The 17,036-nt window shown below is 48.5% G+C and overlaps 1 protein-coding gene and 1 non-coding gene across 2 annotated transcripts; one reads left to right on the plus strand and one right to left on the minus strand.

The window, feature by feature from the left end:
- Positions 1 to 10,959: 10,959 nt before the first annotated feature.
- On the minus strand, positions 10,960 to 11,034 carry LOC111589434 (small nucleolar RNA snoR60). Its single transcript, XR_004849855.1, has one exon. It is a non-coding gene; the product is annotated as a small nucleolar RNA snoR60 (small nucleolar RNA).
- Positions 11,035 to 14,956: 3,922 nt separating this feature from the next.
- LOC100384725 (uncharacterized) lies at positions 14,957 to 16,247 on the plus strand. Its single transcript, NM_001177195.1, has one exon. It carries the CDS (start codon positions 15,083 to 15,085, stop codon positions 16,070 to 16,072), a length of 990 nt encoding a protein of 329 aa, NP_001170666.1. The 5' UTR covers positions 14,957 to 15,082; the 3' UTR covers positions 16,073 to 16,247.
- The last annotated feature ends 789 nt before the right edge of the window (positions 16,248 to 17,036 follow it).

Raw genomic sequence — 17,036 nt, forward strand, 5'->3', positions numbered from 1 at the left:
GTCTAATGCAATTGGAATGAATTAATTTGGAGCTAAAATGAATTTAATATGAATTATATAAGTTTCTAGAATTATTTTATAAATAAAATCAATTTCTGTAATTAATTATCCATTTTCATTGTCCTCTGGACCAAACACTAATTACAGAGAACCCCGGGGCAAATCTAGAAGTCCTCCTCAGACACAGAGAACACCGCACAGGATGGCGTGTTGATTTCTGAATAAGCTGAGGGCTCTTTTATAATTTGCCATGGCTGAAGGGGTATGAGTCAATCAGGTTCGTCCGATCAAAAGCCGAGGGCCCAGATTAAATCGCGAATCCTGCGAACCGGTACGCATTCTTAACCGTCCGATCGACGACCGACAACGCAGATTTAAAGTACTCCAACCCGCCCTAGAATCGCCTGATTGAGATCAAACGGCCCCAACAACACCCTGGTCGTATCAGCATAAGGGTCCATCGTGGCTGTTCCTTAACCCATCAACGGTCTAAGGACCCCTTCCTCCCCATGGTGACCGTGCGCGGTGGCGCAGCGCAATTGCGGTGGCGCGCCCACCGGAGCTGCCCCACTGCGGCGCCCCGATGCCCTACCCCCACTCCAACTGTTGCTATGCGATCTATGGATGGAGGTGGACAGTTTGAGGGAAACCTTACCGTGAATCGTCGAGAGGTGTCAATGATCTGCTGTAGGAAGCGGATCTATGGCGGTGGCAAGGTTCGGTAAGAAATTTCGACCGCCCTGAGACACGATTCCCCTAACCGCGCCTGCAAGCAGCTTCACCAAGTCCCTGCGACGCTACACAATCTGGTTTCGATGCCCTGACGACACTGATAGCAGGTCGACGACGCGGCGGCCACCAACAAGACTTGGAGCACAGTTCTCCCCTTATCTGCTGCAATGCTGAGGGCGTGGCTGTTTATATACTCCGAGAGGATCTCATGTTGACCAAGAAGATCAGAGTTTGTAGCGGAGTTGGTTACGAGGAACGCGCGACACATGGTGATCTGTTGGGCAGAGTCCGATTTGCTGTAGAGGAGCTCGCCACGGTTTCTGTTTGATATCGCTGAGATTGTAGGGACAGCAGTCTTGTGGGACTCACATGGCAGGGGAGTCCGAGTTTCCTGGCGACTGGTGAGGATTTCAGTTGGGCGGCGGGTGGATCAGGGGCACATCGCGGCCACCAGGGCGCCATGGCCGAGCGTTGCGACGCGGCTGTTACGGGTAGAGCTGGAAGAAGCCCCCAAATCCTACGGCATCGGGCCCACAGGTGAGTGGTACAGGGAGCATGCGCGGATCCGAGGGTATGACCAGGCGGGCCCACATGTCGGTGGATTGGCAAGGCACTGCGGAAGGGGAAAAGAAGTTGGGCCGGCCTGAGAGGTAGTTGGGCCGAGACAGAGGAAATTCAGCCCAGGCGCAGGGAAACCTCTTCTGTTTTTCTTTTTTTATTTCTTTTTTCTAAGCTTTTCAACTCCTATTTCAAATTCAAACAAAGTTCTAATTTTGCACACCAAAAATATATTTCAACATGAATGCAAGGTTCATGTATTAAGTTTATTCATTTATTTATTACCTTACTTATTAATTTAGGCAATGTTTTCAATATGCAACACAAAATATTCATTTTACGAAAGTATTTCGAATGTTTAGTTTCGTTTATTTTATCCCAAATATTTTACGTATACAATGCACAAACTTAAAATACTTCCTTGAATATATAGTCCAATATGTTTATAGTTATTTAAAAGAGAAGATTTTCTAGTGTATAATATTTATTAAGGTATTTCTTAAACTTAATTCTTTTGGAAAAATGTCTCTAATCATATCATTCCACAAAGGTTGGTTTAAATTATATGAGGGTTTTTTATTTAATCTCTTATTATTAAAAAAACTTAAATCTTAGAATTCTATCTCCTGGGTCTCAAAGAAGATTTTTTTCCGATACCAATTTTGGGCTTTACATGATCTCCCGACATCACTTCGAGCGGTTAGGCTCTAATGAAGTATCAGCCTTTGATACCAATTGAAAGTCGCCTAGAGTGGGGTGAATAGGCGGAATCTGAAATTTACAAACTTTAAGCACAACTACAAGCCGGGGTTAGCGTTAGAAATAAAATCGAGTCCGAAAGAGAGGGCGAGAACAAATCACAAGCAAATGAAGAGTGTGACACGGTGATTTGTTTTACCGAGGTTTGGTTCTTGCAAACCTACTCCCTGTTGAGGTGGTCACAAAGACCAGGTCACTTTCAACCCTTTCCCTCTCTCAAACGGTCACCTAGACCGAGTGAGCTTCTCTTCTCAATCAAACGGGACACTTAGTCTCCCACAAGGACCACCACACAATTGGTGTTTCTTGCTTTGATTATAATGATCTTGGGAACAAGAAAGAAGGAAAAAGAAAAGCGATCCAAGCGCAAGAGCTCAAATGAACACAGCAAAACTCTCTCTTCTAGTCACTATTGCTTTGAGTGGAATTGGGACTTGGAGAGATTTTGATTCACTCTAATTGTGTCTTGAATTGAATGTTATAGCTCTTGTATTGAATGTGTTGGCTGAAAACTTGGATGCCTTGAAGTGTGGTGGTTGGGGGGTATTTATAGCCCCAACCACCAAAGTGGCCGTTGGGGAACTCTGCTATCGACGGACGCACCGGATAGTCCGGTGCGCCACCGGACACTGTCCGGTGTGCTAGCCACGTCACCCAACCGTTAGGGTTCGACCGTTGGAGCTCTGACTTATGGGGCCACTGGACAGTCCGGTGGTGCACCGGATAGGTCCTGTTCACTGTCCGGTGCGCCTTCTGCGCCTGCTCTGACTTCTACGCGCGCAGTCCGCGCACTGTAGCTCACTGTTCACCTTTTGCAGATGATCGTTGGCGCGCTAGCCGTTGCCTCCGCTGGCACACCGGACAGTCCGGTGAATTATAGCGGGGTGGCTCTCCAAATTCCTGAAGCTGAGCAGTTCAAAATGGATCCACCCTGGTGCACCGGACAGTCCGGTGCACCAGACCAGAGCAGCCTTCGGTTGTCTTTTGCTCTTTTTATTTGAACCCTTTCTTGGACTTTTTATTGGTTTGTGTTGAACCTTTGGCACCTGTAGAACTCATGATCTAGAGCAAACTAGTTAGTCCAATAATTTGTGTTGGGCAATTCAACCACCAAAATCATTTAGGAAAAAGGTTTGACCCTATTTCCCTTTCAGCATCAACAGTAGGTTCGGACCCCCACGGGAGAGCGCCAGACCCCTAGATGTACAGTCCAGACCCCCAAGGTTGGTCCCGGACCCCTGATATACAGTCCGGACCTCCGAGGTTGGTCCCGGACCTCCACTTGTGCAAGCCGGACCCCTGGAATGGGATCCGGACCCCCCCCCCCGTATGGGGTCCGGGCCGCCCACAGGGGGTCCCAAGGTCCCAGGACAGAACATGCCCAGGCCTTGAACAGGACCCAAGCAGGGGTCCGGTGTTGACACATGTCCAGACCCAGTCTGGTGTAGACCTGTCCGCATACACTTCTGCTCCGCGCCCAGGCGGAGACCCGATGCTGCGATGTGGCCTATTGCGCGTGACATGAGCCAACGAGCAGAGCCTGACGTAAGGCCTCCGGGTTACGCGGCCCCTGCATTTATTGCGGATAAGGCGCGCCGCCTGACCATCCCGCTGACAGGCGATGTGCCGCCTCAGCATTTAACGAGCTTTGTCCATTTCGCAGGCGGCGTGCCTGTCCATTCCACTGGCAGGTGATGTGTCGCCTCCGCATTTAATGAGACCTGTCCATTCCGCTGGCAGGCAGCGATCTGTCCATCCCACAGGCGGCATGCCTGTCCGTTCCATTGGCAGACTGCACGCTCATACTGTCGCGTGCACTATGTCCATCATTACTCGTACGTTACCAAGGAATCTGCCTCTGCATGTCAACACTGCGCGTGCTGCGGAGAACATGGGCCTAGAGATTGCACAGACGTCATCTGCATTAGTTGCTCTAGGTATTCCTTCCATTATGTTCCCGGGCCCACATGTCGGGGCTTAGCATCCTTGTATGTGCCACCCTTGAGCTATAAAAGGGAAGGCATACGACGTTACAAGGCAGGCCGACTTACACTCACTCAAGCCAACTTAGACCCTCGGGAAGTTCTCCAAGCTCTCGGACACCAGCAATACAACACACAGTGGAGTAGGGTTTTACGCTCCGGCGGTCTGAACCACTTTAAACCCTTGTGTGCTCTTGTGTTCATCGTTCATCTAATAGAGAGGCAAAACGCTTATGCCCCCTCATCATCTTAGGATTTAGGGCGGGTGCGTTTCACCACCCGGCCGGAGAATTTCCTCTCCGACAAAAGTCATTTGGTTCAAACCGTTGTGAGTTGTCAGCTGCAAATAAACTGTATATTGTTTTATATACACTCTGTTTAAATATATCTCCTAATCAATATTTCTAATTAAAAACTTATTTCACATGTGTGTTACTTACTTATTTTAATCATATTTTAGTTTCAATTTATTGTGTTTGTTTATTAATATGACGAACTTCGATAAGCTGCAAAAGCAGGATCTAAACAAATTCTGTAATGTCGCTGTTAGTGCAACCTGTTGTCTCTTTTGCTGATGCATGGCTCTGCCGGCCTGCGATTTTCATTTCAGGCCATCCGCTGTGAACAGGTCTCCGGTAAGCTCCTGGCATCTGCTGTGCTGGCTGCAAAAATTTGTCGGATGGGATATAGCGAGCGGCAGCGCGACCACGGTTCCTTTTTCCTTCCGAGCAGTGACGTTTTCCCGCGAGTACTGAATCCCTCTGATTGGATGGACGCGCATAGTTGCTGTTCTCAGTCAGTTTACTGTTGGCCTGTTGCGAACTCGCGATAGATGCGAAGGAATGTTGAGTAATTCTTCGTCAAACAGAAGGATCTCGTGGTCCACGAGACGCACGCATAAAGACGAGGCTGTAACGCCAGCAGTGGGTTCTGCTCGTAATTTAAAGTGGCTAGTAGTGGCATACGAACACACACACACTCACATATGATACAAAACTGGATGTCGATTCCAGCTGCATTCTCGCGTCTCGCTCCCTAGAGGACGCCTGAACCAGTCAAACGACAGTGCGCTTGCTGTTTCAAACAAGTTGCTATACAGTTTGTTCTAGCACGAGGCCTTTCAATCCTATCCGTGGACGAATCAGGCTGGAGAACGTCCAGATCCGAACCTGCAGTTCCACGAGAAGGCAATTTTTGTTGCGTGGGAAAAAATGAGAGGAACTAGATCTTTATATACCGCGTGTGTCCCATCGGCAACAATCTGCAGGCGTGTAAAAGACGGTCGCGACCGGATCACGGGGCTTGGACGCACGCGATGAGACGGTTGCTGCCCATGCTCTTGGACTGGCGCGCCGTCCCAGCCGCGCTTAATGCTGCTCGAAGCGGGGTCGTTCCGCGCTCCCTGCGCGCTGCACGACAAATCAACCGCAGGAACGGATCAAATCAACCGCAGGCCGATGCCAATTTGAGTCCAAAAAAACGCTTTTTTGGGGGAGGCCTGATTGCTCGGACCGCCCCCCCTTTGAAACGGTCAGCTAGCAGTCAGAGAGATCACTCATTGTGTATTACCACTATCACTCTGACACAGACCAAGACCTGAACGATCTGATCTGATCTGATCTGATCTTGAAGTGCCGGAATGGTGCCTTGCGTTACCAACGGCGTGTGCAGGTGTTTGGGTAAGCAAAGTCACCCTGCATTGGTTTTGCTGCTTCCGTCTAGAAGATACGTGTAGGTGTAGCCTTGGGTATTGAGAGCTCGGAGGAGTCGTCAGGGACTCAGATTCCTGCATCGGTTTGAGCTCCGAAGATACGCGATAGATTTATTTATTATGCGTTCAAAGCAATGCAGCCGTTTTCTAATCGCGATCAGCTAGCTCGACAGGCACACGCACGGTGTTTTCCGGATGAAACACACGGGGGTAAGAGTATAGTCTTAGCTGAGCAGCAGTGATTGGGGCGATCGTCGGGTATTATTCTAGCTGATCCGCTCGTTACAACCCAGGAGCAGGAGGCAATGTGACAGGGGCGATGTGGATGCTGCCTTCCTCTCCTAGCAGGCCACGACGCTGGTGATTGGCGAGAGTGTGTGCGCATGCAGGGTCTACTTCATTTACCCTGCACATTCCGGTCACCATCCCTGTCTGTCCCTGCCTGTCCATTCATACCGCTGCCTAGTGAATGTAACCATTTTTACCGGGCTGTGATAGCAAGATCTCGTATAGTGATGACTAGACCCCGTTAAACTAATCCAGCTACTAGAAGACCAAAGCAAGGTGACACAGTTCGGTTTCTTACTAGTACGACGATTGAAAATACGGATGAGAGAAAACAGTACACGTACTAAGCTAGTGCAGCGCTTTGCTAAGCAAACGCGTCGAGAGGCCTGATCAACCGTGATGTATCCCAGACCTAAAAGGGGTAGCTAGCTGTTCTAATCCGTCCGCACAATGCAGGACAGCACAGTGCTGTGCCATGGTATACAGCCTAGCTAACAACAATGAGGATATTCTCAGAGATAAAAAAAAAGAAGAAGAAGAGGATAAGGGAGTGGGTAACGCAAAACCGCGTGGGTGCACGCGTGCATCCATGATCCCCCCTGACATCAAGCGGACCTGGACGTCCCGTGCGTGCGTGCGTACGTGTCCCGACGCCGCTCGGCCGGCCGGCACCCGGATCGCCTAAAAATTCAGCAAGCGTCCAACGTGGGCAGAGGAATTGCATGCCCTCAGCCGCTCGGCCGCGACGAAAACGGGCTGACCTCGCCCGGAGGACGGGGTCCAAAGCGCAAATCCAGTGACGGTGTTGGGCGCGGCGCCGCTTGCTCGGGTCGCGTCGGGGTGGGCGGTCCGCGCTCGCGGGTTTGGCGTGGCGCGCCGAGCGTATATTGTACATATTTAGTTTACTAGGTCTGTGCCCGTGCGTTGCCACGAGAGTAAAAAATAGTATAAAACATAGATATTACAATACCTGTGTGTTGCAACGGTATATAAATTGTTCAACAAAATATTAGTGCACAATGATTACATGAAAGCAAACAACACAAATTACCATCGCCCTTACTATCTTACAAACTCCATGTGTGGCTCTCACTGCGTGTCTGGTGGTGGCACCCCACACCATGGCACCGGCACGAAGGAGTTGAGATCTGCAGATGTGGGCCTCGTGCACTACTGCCTAGAGGCGAGCGAAGGGAGGGCGGCACACATCCCATTTTCTACTTGGGTCTATTAAGGACATGCTTAGTAGCTCCAAAAAAAGTTGTTGTGGCATAAGAAGAATTAGAAAATTAAAATAGTTAATCGAAGATGTTGTGGTTTATGTTATTTCAGTATCAAAGATGGCGGACAATCTTTTGTATCCGTAAAATAAAAAGGGCCACATCCTTCAGCCACAAATTGATAGTAAAGAAGTTGTCTGCCATGAGCCTTGAACGAGTAATAGTAAAACTTATTTGTTCAAATTAAACAGATGCAACATACCAGTGATTGGTTCATAGTAACCTTGCCAGTTGTCACTGATGTCTTTATTTTTATCTAATCTATAACTCTTTGAATTTGAATTTCTAGTACTTTGAAGTCGCTAGGTCTGTGCTCTCATATGCAACTAAACATTCACATATAGTTTTAGCCTTCTTGATCTTCACAGGTAAAACAAATTAAAAATAAAGCAAAAAGACATCGCCTTCTAGGCTGCCAATCGGGTGAGAAAAAGAGGGTACCAGCTCAATGTGGCGGGTTGTAAATCTAAATTCTAAGGTGAGCAAGCATCACCACGTAGAAGCTCATGTAGAAGCTGTTGAAGTCAACTACAACCCGCTAGCTCTAGGACTAATGATCTTTTATTTTTATGAGTTGTAGCCAAAGTGTCGCTAGAAAGTAAATCCATAATTTCAGTGGCTGATAGTTTATTTATTGTTAGACCCAAAAAACAAGGATTAGAGCAAGAGCGTTGTAGAGTCGTCTAACCAATTTCCAAAGTTTATCTCTGACACATACTAACAACCTCCACGAACTCCACCATTTGTCGCTCCTCTAGCAACATTCGGAAGGCGACAGTGACAGCGGTGGACACGTTGGCATCGAGCATCTCAATTGTGGGGACACGCACGCGCTTGATATCTTGGGAGAACTTGAGCACAAAGGGCAGCCCGCGCTTGCTGACATCACAACAGTTTTTAAAATTCGGAGTCTGAAATGTAGCATAAACCACAAGTGTGCCAAAATGGAGACATAAAAGTCTGTTCCCCAATGCATTACACAAGAAAAGCATGATGATCTGTGAAACCTGGCACACGGAGACATTTTTCAATGGTTGGAATCATGCGAGTTTTAGAGCAATGTGATAGGAAAAATAAGCAAGGTTAGAAGGGACTTGGAACTACATGTCCTGTCTTGTACCTACCAGCCTACATAAACATGTTAGTCCTGGAGAGCTTTCACACGGGAGGTCAGCTCTCTGACTTCATTCTTGAGGCGCTCAGGGTTGCAGAAGGAATCAACAAATGGTGTCCATCGAGTTATTCGTTGCAGATAATTGTTAGCAGCTAAATAGCTAGGACCAAGCTTTTCTTGGCTCCTGCACCACGTTTTCATCTGTTCTTCTCTGATCTGAAAGCTGCATGAATTAGCCCTGCATTTCTATATAGGTTGTACAGTTCTGTTACTTCAGCTATATAGTTCACCTGGCAAATATGCATCACGAAGTTTCCTTTCTTCGCAGCCATACCTTCATGAGTCTCGACACCGTCATGCCATGAAGCGGACCCGTGGCTCAGGAGTCAGGAGGGCGGTTCCTCAACACAAAGCAGCAGCTCCAGGAGCAGAACCAGCAGTACCAGGCGTCGAGTGGTTCAATGTGCTCAAAGACCATTGGCAGCAGCATAATCTCCCAAAGTGGCCCCATTTGCACGCCCTCTTCTGACGCTGCAGGTGCTTCAGCAGCCAGCCAGGACCGCGACTGCTTGCCCTCGGTTGGCTTCCGTCCCACAGCCAACTTCAGTGATCAAGGTGGAGGCGGCTCGAAGCTGGTCGTGAACGGCATGCAGCAGCGTGTTTCCACCATAAGGTGAAGAGAAGTGGGCACGACACCATTCCCAGGCGCGCACTGCCTGTGGCAACTCATCCTTGGCTTTTGAAACTATGGATATGCAATGGACATGTAGCTTTGAGTTCCTCAGAATAACCAAACGTGAAGAATATGCAAAGTTCCTCAGAATCAACAATTATCTGCTAACAATCATGGTAAAAAAACATTAAGATGCCATTAGTAATACAGGAATTTAGCTGCTAACAATTATCTCTAGAGGGTCTAAACAAACGATAAATTCAACTATCAAAGCTCACATTCTCAACGTTATAATCAAATACCTTTGTCTTACTTCACTTTTAGAGACCTGTAGCATAAAAAATGCCATACAAAGCGAGTTATCCGTTGCCTTGCCTGTCGTGCCGCCCCATCACTACCCCCTAACGAGCAAGTGGTGTCCATCGAGCACATATGCTCAAGCGCTCAGCCTCTTTCCTGTTCTTGCCACGACGCCTATAAAGCCATCACAAAGCACTTGGACGATGGATGAATTTGCATTTGGTAGTTACAAAGAAATATGTGTGTATATAATAATCATGGATGAAGTGGCCACCCGTCCACATTTCAATTTTTTCTTTTGTGATTAACAACTCCTCTGTACTAACCAATTAATTTTGGTTGAGAATAAATTGAGAAGCTCCTATATTTAAATTAATAAGTACAAAGGCAATAGTTTAAAGTTCAATTATCGCATGAAACATCAAATTATGTATGCAAAAAAGATATTTTTTGTTGAGAAGAAATTGAGAAACATTATCTGGATCATATTTAGATATATGACAGAGTTTCTGCATTTTGATAGCTAGACTGTCAACTGCTATTTATGCTGAGAACTGTTAGCAAAACAATAGTGGTTCAACCATTCTCAACCTCCTTCTGATCTCTGTAGCTAACAAATACCCACTCCATTCCAAATTATAAGGACCTGAGCTGGTTGGAGGTATGGGTGTAAAGTAAACCCCCCACACCCAGGTTCAAGTCCTCTTTAGATCACTTGCAAGAGAGAAGTTGATGAGCAGATGATGGCCTTGACATGAATATGCATGTTTTAGGAAAAACGAATGACAGTAAAGTTTTCCATTCTATTAAAAATGATAAATTCTGAAGTCTAAAGCAACTGAGGGTTCAACATATCACTTGTCCAATTTAACACTTGTAACTACATCTGTCACCAGTTTTAAAATTGCATATCTGTAATACAACATAATCACAAGACAAAGAAGTTGTAAAGCCGTAAAGGTAAAGAACCTGCATCTTTGTGACAGATGCAGTTTGCCTCTCCAATGCACGTCCTAATCTACATCCTGATCAAACTATGACCTACACGACGTGACTGATGATGCTAAATCACTTATGGTTCACAAAAATATCTACACCAGCTAATCAAAATTTAACAACAAAACTACATGAGCAGATAAGACTAAAGTTTTATTTGGATGCAGTAATTGAAGCTGGACTATCAGTAACAGAAGCTTATTTGAAACATATGGTGCCTTTCAGAAATGTAATAGAGGAGTAATAGTGTAAACATGATCCTCGCTGGAACGCATTGCATTTAGTCTATGGGATCATGAAAGTAACCCCTCACTAAAGAAATCTTGAGTGTGACAATTGGTCTACTTATAAAACTAATTGGACAGATGAAGACTAAACAGTGAGACAAATTTAATAAGTCTAATTAAGCATATATTTAATACTCGTAAGTAATATTCAAGCATTCAATGTGATGTGACACAGGCTAAATTTTAGTCAGGGGGACAAAACAACCCCTCACAGCAATTCTTCATCCTTAAAATGGAAAGGGAAAGTAATTGACTAAACTGCATTTAACTGTGCATAAGCGCATCAGAAACTCGAATTTGCATCATCCATTTAGATGTCCTGAAGGGGAATCCGAGTAAGATCATCATTTACGGAGCTCAAAGCCAAGGATGTTGTCTCAAGATAACAGAACATAACAGTGCATCCAATACTCAGTTATAACCAAGTTCTTGTGGACTGAATCTCAACAGAATAAATTTCAGATTCTAAATAAGGCTACATATAACATACTGGGATGAACAGATAACACGAAAGAACAATAACCAGACCATGAAAACGTACATATTTATTCAAACAGCAAAATCGCATATCTACAACAGGTCAGCTCATTCCCGGAACAGAAAACACAAGCAATACCAATACAATAATAAAAGGAGAAGATAAAACAGGACATGAATAAGCAATCGCGCACCTGAACGGAGACACGCTTCTCTTCGTACACGGACTCTCCCGGGACCATGTTCTTGGTGCAGAGCGCATCCTCCTTGGACTTGGAGATGAAAACACCGGCGATTTGGTAAATAGGACCGCCACATCCTCCCCTGCATCGACAACGGCCAGCTCTCTGCGTGCCGTCACAAGACAACTCAGCTTGTGACCTGATAGGCCGTCACAAGACAACTCAGCTTGAGAGGTCGAGATGCTGCTCTCCTTCCCTTCCTCACTACTACAATATGTACTAACACCAATTTGCCCTGTTCTACAACCTTAAATCATCCTCATCCTCCTAAGTAGTACTACAAGCAGTTCCACACAGTATACGGCGGTCATCTCTGCACCATGGCGTCGGCACGCCCGTCCTTGAGCCTCCAACTGGTGCTCCAGCTCCTGGACCCATGGATGAAGGCGGCGCTGTGGTCAGACACCACGTCATCGTCGTTGAGCTCAGGCATGGCGCGCGCGACCGCCGCCGACGGGGCGTGGCCGCGTCCAAAGCAGGCGAAGACGCTGCAGAGGAAGCGGCGGACGGTGCCCCTGTCCGTGGCCGCGGCCTGCCTGGCGCCCCACGAGATCCGCCTGGGCGCGTGGCCGCTGTTAAAGTTGAACTCGCCTTCCATCTCCGTGTACACCATGGGGAGCTCCCTCTCGTCGGGCCTCGACCCGCCGGCGAACCTCCCGACCGTGACCCGCCGCCGGGGAGCCTCCAGATGGTGAGCCTGACCCTGGCGTCCTCGTCTGCGGCGGCGGCGGCGGCGGCAGCGCGCGGGGCGGCGTTGAGGAGGCTGAAGTTGGCGCCCGGCGCGGCGAGGGCCGCGCATGGTCCCGCAGAGGTGGTGATGGCGACGGGTGGTACGGCGAGTCCCGCCAGCGCGGCGGCGTTGGGGCGGGCGGCAGGACGTGCCTGAGGCGTCTCTGACCAACAACGGAGTCTGCGGGAAGCACGAGTCAGTGAGGTTAAGGAAATCCGTTGCGGCAAGCGGGCGAAGGGAGGGGCGGTCGTTTGCGGCGGTCGCGGAATGTGCGGGATTGCGGTGGGGTCGCGGACGTACGGACTGCGGCGGGCGGGCGGAAGGAGGCGGGGCGGGCGGGCGGAAGGAGGCGGGGGCAGTCTACAAACGAGACTTAATAGTTAGTAGAGATATAAATTGAATTTAAACTAGTTTATCTCAAAATATATATTTAAATAAGTCGTAACTCGTAAATGAACAAATACATAGAAATAAGGAATGGCCTCATGACAGAGTGAATATGTACGGCAGCTAGTAGGGGCACTACACTTACACTACTACTACATCCTTGGAGAGGCTGGCCATGGCTCTGGCAGAAACAAGTGTTGGTACCTTCTGATGCGTTGATGCCGGTGGCAAGTGTGCATTATATGCGTGTGTGTACAAGCGGAGGCGCGACCATGCAAGGGCTGCGCGCTGATGTACGTGGGAAACAATAATAACAGCGCCACCCGATACGTGTCCGAAAGCGATCAGCAGAGTGACAACCGACAAGCAGGCACAGCCCTTTTCGCCACCGTACGGTGTCACTGTGCCGGCAGCTGTTTGGTACCGCCCTATCCGGCTACCCGTGTCACGTCCCATGAGAACCCGTGACTGGCGCCCCTGGCCTACGCGTTATACAAAGCCGAGACTGCCTGCCGGTGCCGGCCTGTGCGCCGCACCGTCGTCCCAATTAATCGTGGGCTAGCAGCACAGCAGAAGCACCCATCCATCAGGGTCAAGGCTCTCCGGCTCCCGGCCCCTGTCACTTCCGCTGCAGAAGGAATACAACGGTGACGATTGACGAACGAAGGGAGCTCGATAGATGAGACGTAACGGAGAAGATCCTCATCCAGCGTTCATGTCCTATCTTCTATGTACTGCATTGCTTCGTTCATAACAGAACGTCGTCCGTGCATGCACAGAGAACTATCGTAGCGTCTATTCAATCCCGCACGCGCGTACATGTATGCATGCTTTCTAGCATATCGGATGTGGTGTACTCGTGTACCGATGTGCGTACAACCCGGGAAAAAAACCTTATCTTCCACGAGCAAAAAATCAAACTTGCCATTGCCAAACTCTCCATGTACCAGACCAGCGTTATCAGAACCTTGTGGCTGGATATATCTCTATCGATCGTGTGACACACACTGAGCAGATGCAGACATGCAGTACAGCTTTTATGTTATGTGTTTATTTGCCAGCGTTTGCCGCGTCTCATCCTACGTATGTATCTTTCTGTCACAGTTACGACTACACGAGTTAGTATAACGTGCGCCCAGTCGGCCATCCATCAACACCGGCAGGCAGCAGCAGACCCATCGATCGCCGTCCGCCTTAACTGAGAGTCTAGCTCAAGCTACAGGTGCCGCTGCTGTTCACGGTGGAGCCGCTCATCCCAAGGTCAGAAGGGGAGGAGGGGCCGGCAGCTCGATCGGGCCGACTTGCCGAGACAGCGCCAGCGCCAGCGCAGCTACCTGCCTACCTCGGTGGTTTAGTCGCAGGACCAGGCCAGGTCCGCTGGATCTGCGGCGTCCAGCGGCGGAGCCTGACGTCAAACGAAAGGGCCGGGGGCGGCAAAACGCAATGGACGTGATCGATAATGGACGAACTGATGCACTCTTACAACGAAAGGGCCGGGGGCGGCAAAACATGATCTATAGTTACAAGTAACTACACATGTGAGCTAGCACTCTTACAGCGGTAGCGACCAACCTCGAATGAAGAAACGCCCAAAACAAAAGTTATAGTTTTAAAAATGTTATTCATCTTCGTAGTCGATAGCCTTTTCATTTAAACCCATCTATTCAACTAAATAAATCATGTTTGATCTCTCACACTGTTTGAAATTTGATTTTTTTTTTCAAACTATCTCGAATAAAAAACCAACTAAAATAAAAGTTGTATATCTTAAAAAATTATATAACTTTATAGGCAGATATTTTATTTGAAATAATCCATCCAAGAAAAAAATGATTGAATTTTCTCACATCTAAAATTCAAATTCTTCAAACGACCACGATGGAAAAATAACCAAAAGGAAACTATAGATCTCATAAAGTAAAAAAAACTTTATTTTAAAACAAAATAAACATGAAATGGTTAAGAGTTAAGACGAATATCCTGAATGGACATAATTGTCTTATGATTGTAGTGGTTAGAGGACATAAGTGTCTTTATGAGTGTCATAAAAATATTAACTAGGTAAGTCATTTTTTTTTGTTTTTAACGGCACAGGTATTTCATTGAGTGTTCCACGACAAAGGTACTCAAGTGTTAAGTCGTTTACCGAATGGCACTTTTGTACGTATAGGCATAAATCGTTTACCTGTTTGTACAGCGATGTCGTGATAGATAACCCTCACTCCATTTTTAGCTGGTTCGTTACACGAATTTGTTAGGTAATTGCCGTATTCCTCACAGCGGGCCCATGCGTCTCGTCAATAAATTATATGGAGCTCGTACTAATCGTCCTCTTCCGGTCTGCTCTTATTGCTAAACCTGGAAACCTGAAGAACAAAAAAAAGTTCTCCCCTCACGCCTATATAAGTACGCCGGCCCAGCTCGACCCCTCCACCCCGCAGTCTGCAGTCGCGCACGCATCCAAACTCCCGAGTCCTCTTGTGTGTCGCGACCTCCACTTCAGCTCCACACACCCCGCCCGCGAGGCTGCGAGCTAACACAAACCCCACACGGCCACACCTGAACCATGGACTTCAGCGGTGAAATCGACGACTTCTCCCTGCAGCTCATCCGCGAGCAGCTTCTCGGCGGCGAGGCTAGCCTCCCCATCGTTACTAACGCCGCGGCGTACTCTGCTTCGGTCGTTCACCATCCCACGCAGGCGGAGTTCCACCAGCCCGCGGCGTTCTTGCCGCAGCCGTCGCATGTTGCGTACGTGGACTTGACGAACGAGTACGCCGCGGACGCCACTGTCGCCTCGGCCGGCGGCGAGGCGGCCTTCCGGGCGGAGCCGGTGATGATCCGGTTCGGGGGTGAGCCTTCGCCGGTGTCCGACCCCAGCCGGAGGCCGCTGCTCACGATCTCTCTGCCTCCGGCCTCGCACGCTTGGGGCCCGGCGGCCGTGCCGCTGGAGGCACCTGGCGCGGCGGCCCTGGACGCGAACGACTTCCGCAAGTACCGCGGCGTGCGGCAGCGGCCGTGGGGCAAGTTCGCGGCGGAGATCCGCGACCCCAAGAAGCGGGGCTCCCGCGTGTGGCTCGGCACCTACGACACCGCCATCGAGGCCGCGCGCGCCTACGACCGCGCCGCGTTCCGCATGCGCGGCGCCAAGGCCATCCTCAACTTCCCTAACGAGGTAGGCACCCGCGGCGCGGACTTCCTCGCGCCGCCGCCGCCGCCGCCGCAAGCCGCGGCAACGTCCCAGAACAAACGGAAGCTGATGCACGACGCCGAGGCCACGGCCACGGCCGGGGCCGGAGCCGGAGCCGAGCCAGCCAAGTCCGTCAAGGCCGAGGCGTCCGGGTCGCCGGCGTCGTCGCTGTCTCCCGCGACAACGACCACCCCGGCCTCGACGGTGACGACGTGCTCTCCTTCGTCGGACGCTGGAGCCGGCCACGAGATGTTTCCCGTGACGCCGTCGAGCTGGACGTGGGAGCAGCTGGAGGGCGTGTTCGGGATCCTGTCGCCGCTCTCGCCACACCCGCAGCTCGGCTTCCCGGAGGTCACCGTTAACTAAGGGGACATCGGTCAGTAAGCATCAATAGGTGTAAAGACGTTAATAATTGTTAGCGGTTTCTAGTTATGGACGGACGGACCTGGCTTTGAACTCGTCTAGAGGATTTGACGTAGCTTTTGGAGCTGCATGTGTGTGTACAGAACGATAAGAAAAAGGAGGCGATAGAATATTTATTAGGGTATATGTATATGTGTCGGTGAAATCTGAACTACACATGTCGACATAGATCGATGGCATAGATATACTGGGGTAATTATATGATCAGAAATGGTGGTACATACGTATATAAGGTGTTTGATTATGTGAACTTTTTGTACATTAAGTAAATAAAGGACTGTACATGCTTATGTAATACAGTATAGCTATATGTTTCTGAATCATATCGCCAATTCGCCATATTTAATTAATCATGTTGCTTTTTGCATTTTCTGGTGCCATATATTTGATCAACACGTTGATAGTAGATGCATGCTACAAAACGCCAGCTAATAAGTACCTCAAGTGCGCAAATGTGAGATGGAACTAGACCAAGGAATGTGTGGTGTTCACAGACGGCGGCTTTATTAGCTTAACTTACAACTATGCTGCTGTTCAATTCACATATTTGTAATGTTAATGGTAACAAAATCATGTTTGGTTAAGTCCAACCGTAATCAGATAACACACTAAAAACTGATATCGTCTTATTCAAACTCATTACCACTAGTAATCAAGTGTGAATCATTATCATTACCAATTAAATTATATTTTGTAAACCAAATGGCACGTATTTGGGCTTGGTTCTATTTTGAGATTTTCCAGAGACTTGCAGTCATTTTTACCCGTCTGAACACTAGCCCATTTGCCACGAGATGTTTACGTTAGAATGCAAAAACATTTGATTGATGGCCCGATGCTCTATCAGAGCAACCATTATATGTAAGCCTTGTAAACAACAGATCCTTGTATAGTTAGTTGTATGCAG

The sequence above is a fragment of the Zea mays genome, chromosome 5 (genome assembly GCF_902167145.1).
Source record: "Zea mays cultivar B73 chromosome 5, Zm-B73-REFERENCE-NAM-5.0, whole genome shotgun sequence".
Classification (NCBI taxonomy): Eukaryota; Viridiplantae; Streptophyta; class Magnoliopsida; order Poales; family Poaceae; genus Zea; species Zea mays.

Bases quoted from the DNA above. Each gene is read 5' to 3' on its own strand.
- LOC100384725 (NM_001177195.1), top strand. From the start codon at position 15,083: ATGGACTTCAGCGGTGAAATCGACGACTTCTCCCTGCAGCTCATCCGC.